General features: G+C 47.2%; 1 protein-coding gene across 1 annotated transcript in view; it reads left to right on the top strand.

The window, feature by feature from the left end:
* Positions 1-97: 97 nt before the first annotated feature.
* VKORC1L1 (vitamin K epoxide reductase complex subunit 1 like 1) overlaps positions 98-3,346 on the top strand; it is an 82,152-nt gene continuing 78,903 nt past the window's right edge. The window contains exon 1 of the mRNA XM_032264773.1: positions 98-541. Coding sequence (XP_032120664.1) covers positions 231-541 — 311 coding nt within the window. The 5' untranslated portion in view covers positions 98-230. The remainder of the gene's footprint in view (positions 542-3,346) is intronic.

Here is a 3,346-nt window from a genome sequence, read left to right as displayed (position 1 = left end):
CCCCGCCCCTCAACCCGGGCCCCGCCCCTCAACCCGGGCCCCGCCCCCTCGCGCTCCGCGGCAGCGACGCCTCAGTCTCCGCCAGCGGACCCGGCCTCCCCGGCGGTTGCGCGCTCCGCCCTTTCCCTCCGCGCCCGCGCGCGCCTTCCCCGCTCCGCCCGCCTCACTCGTTTCGGGGCGGTTGGGCCGCGCGCCTGTGGGGGCGGGGCCCGGAGCAGGCGACCGAGCCAATGGGGCGCGGCGGCGGCTGCGGTGGCGGCGGCGGCGGCGGCTGGGTCGGGCCCCGACGGGCGGCGGCGGCTGAGGTGGAGGCGGAGGGAGGCGGCGGCGGCGGCGGAGGGGCGAAGATGGCGGCGCCCGTCCTGCTGAGAGTGTCGGTGCCGCGGTGGGAGCGGGTGGCCCGGTACGCCGTGTGCGCCGCTGGGATCCTGCTCTCCATCTACGCCTACCACGTGGAGCGGGAGAAGGAGCGGGACCCCGAGCACCGGGCCCTCTGCGACCTGGGGCCATGGGTGAAGTGCTCCGCCGCCCTTGCCTCCAGGTAGCCGGCGTGGGGCAGTGGGCCGGGAGTGGCCGCGCGGGGCGAGGGCGGAGGCTGGGGGTGGGGAGCGCGCGGCGCGAGCTCGGGCCTGGGGGCGGCGGGGACCGGGCCGCGGGGGAGCGGACGGGGTCCGGGGCCGGGCGCTCCTGCCCGGGGGTTGGGGGGCGGCCCGAGCCCAGGCCGCGCGGCGGAGGTGGCGGGGCCGCGAGGCCGCCGGGGAGGGATGAGGTGGCAGAGTGCAGCCAGGAGGCCGGGGCGGGCGGGAGCGGTCGGGCCGGGGCCGGGCTGGACTGGGGCGCGAGGGTCTGAGGAGGGTGGGTCCCGGCCGGCCTGACAGGTTTCCTGGTTCTGGGGAGGCGGGCAGGGGGTGTGGGACCCTGTCCGCCGCACCCGCGAGGCCAGCGGCCACCTCTGGTCCCCCCGTCGCTGCAGCCGAGGCTCTGGGGCTAGCGCGGACTCAGGGGGCTTGCGTTTCCCAGTGTCTTCCTGGTGCTAGGACAGGTGTTTCCGTGGTCAGGCCTCTTTGTACTCCAGCGCTAGTTAGAATTTGCAGACTTCCTGGGACAGTGACATTTGCGGGCAAACACGAATTTGACCCTACTCTGGAAGAAGATACCGGCACTTAACATATCTGATTTCTTGGATTTCCCCTCGTATATTTCAGCGTGCCAGGAGGGGGAAATGGTCTGAGTTTGGGTCTGAGTTTAAGCTTCATTGGAGTAAAGGACAAATATGTGTATGGTGGTGCTTTAGGCATTGGGTGGACTTTTAAACGTTGTTGCTTATTAGTATAATAGCATACCCACAACAGATTAAAAACATACGCTTTGCTAAACTGGAGCGATTGGTTTGTGTTACTGATCATTTTAGTGTTTTGTTTTTTTTAATGTTGTAATTGGTTTGTCTGTTATTTTAATACATTAAATTTTTCTAGGCAGGTTACTTTGAAAAAGGGAGGAATTTACATTTTAAAGGTGGCTGCGTTTTTTTTTACGGGGATATTAAAAACGTAAAAGTCGAAGGAATGATTTCAGAATTGATAGGTTATGGTTTTAATAGAGATTATGTCTAAATATTTAGTTGTTTGTTAACAGTAGTCACATTTGAGCAATTTCTTCCCCTCCTGTTGATTGGCAAATTGGTATGTAGACAGAAATGTATAGTTCACTAGTTTATTTCGACTCACGTATTGTTGATTACATGAACTAGGTAGCATTGGAGTTTGTCTTGCTATTGGTTACAAACTTCAGGGAGCAGATCTTTCCACTTAGCCTTCTCATGGACGAGATACTCTATCTCATTTGCTCTTAAACCAAAATCCTGTAGCTTTTTACAGGGCAAATAATTATCACATGGCCAAACGAAACATCTTTAAAATGCATTTAAAATGTAGGTATGAGTTTACAGGGGAAAGTACATATATGTGACAAAAAGCTCACATTTGTTGTTGGTTATTCAGAACCAAGTTAATAGGCTGTTTAGACTCTCAGATACCCTTTAAGAACCATTGAGTGTCTTTTATGCAAACATTTTATGTTATTTCGACTTTGGGAAAGGACTTTTAAACTCATAAGTACATTCCACCTGAAGTTAATTCAGTGGATAAATATATAAGGAAAACATCATGCAGCAGCACATTTCAAGTATTTAAGAAACAAGAACTAAAAATAACTTTTGATCCTAGGTTAATATGGCATTTAAGCGGAATTATTACCAATTTTAATTTTTTTTTGAAACAAGTAGTCTATAGTAAATGGACCTTTTAACATTGGGGCATGGAAGGAGTACTTTATGCTTAAGTTCTTAGAATTGACTTTTTTTAAAAAGAGTTTTGAACCACTTAATAAGCATATATTCTAAATATTCTCATGGTTATATATCCTACAAGAGCTGAGTGTGCATCATAAAACATCAAGAAGTATATTAAAAGTATATATAAGAATATGTAAGACTAGAGGTAACTGGATATCTTTATCGTTTTAAATGTGAATTTAATATGTTGTGACAAAGTGTTTCATTGTGTAGCTGTGGACATAAAACAGTTTCACTTAGATGCTTGTTAAAGATTAGGTAAAAATACTAATAAGAGTAAATAACTTAACTTGCTATCTATACAGTGAAATTATTTTAAGAAATTTGTTCAGTTTGATCAGCCTGTTTATAAACTACTTGCAAAAATCAAGTAGTTTATAAATTACTCATTTAACAAATGAATTTGCAGGTTAGCTTATTTTGGAAATAGTTTATAAACAGGCTGATGAAAATCACACGTGTTTATGTACATATATAATCACATATACATGTATAGACTAATTTTCTTTTGGAAGTAGGTACACAAAACATTGAAAGTTTTTATTTTGTCAAGCTGAAAGAGACTTTAAATGAAAGCTGATTATTGGACACTTAAAGTTAATTTCTTTTGAGTAGTGATTGCCATGTACCAGTAGTACTCAAAGATGTGACTCTTTTAGGAAAAGAAAGTTTGATCCCAGAGAAAGTTAACAGATGAAAAAGTTTCTGAAGAAAGTCCTCTTCCAGGATCCAGTGTAAGCACATGGTTTTGGATTGCTTATACTCAACTTTATTTTCATTTCACAATCCCCAAATGTCCTAATCCAAGCAGAATGAGGTAGAAGTTAATGAGAGAATCTTGAGAGGCATATGTTATCTGTGTGTAAAGTCCCCTATTATTTTGGGGCCATAATGATATAAAGGGCCAGATTTTTAGATTTCTAAAGAAATACTTCCCCAAAATTAGGAGGCTACAATAGAAATGCTGATTTTTTTTTTTTTTTTTTTTTTTTT

Source organism: Sapajus apella, unplaced genomic scaffold (genome assembly GCF_009761245.1).
Source record: "Sapajus apella isolate SASKATOON/1434 unplaced genomic scaffold, GSC_monkey_1.0 scaffold146, whole genome shotgun sequence".
Classification (NCBI taxonomy): Eukaryota; Metazoa; Chordata; class Mammalia; order Primates; family Cebidae; genus Sapajus; species Sapajus apella.
This window is presented reverse-complemented; position numbering and strand designations above follow the sequence as displayed.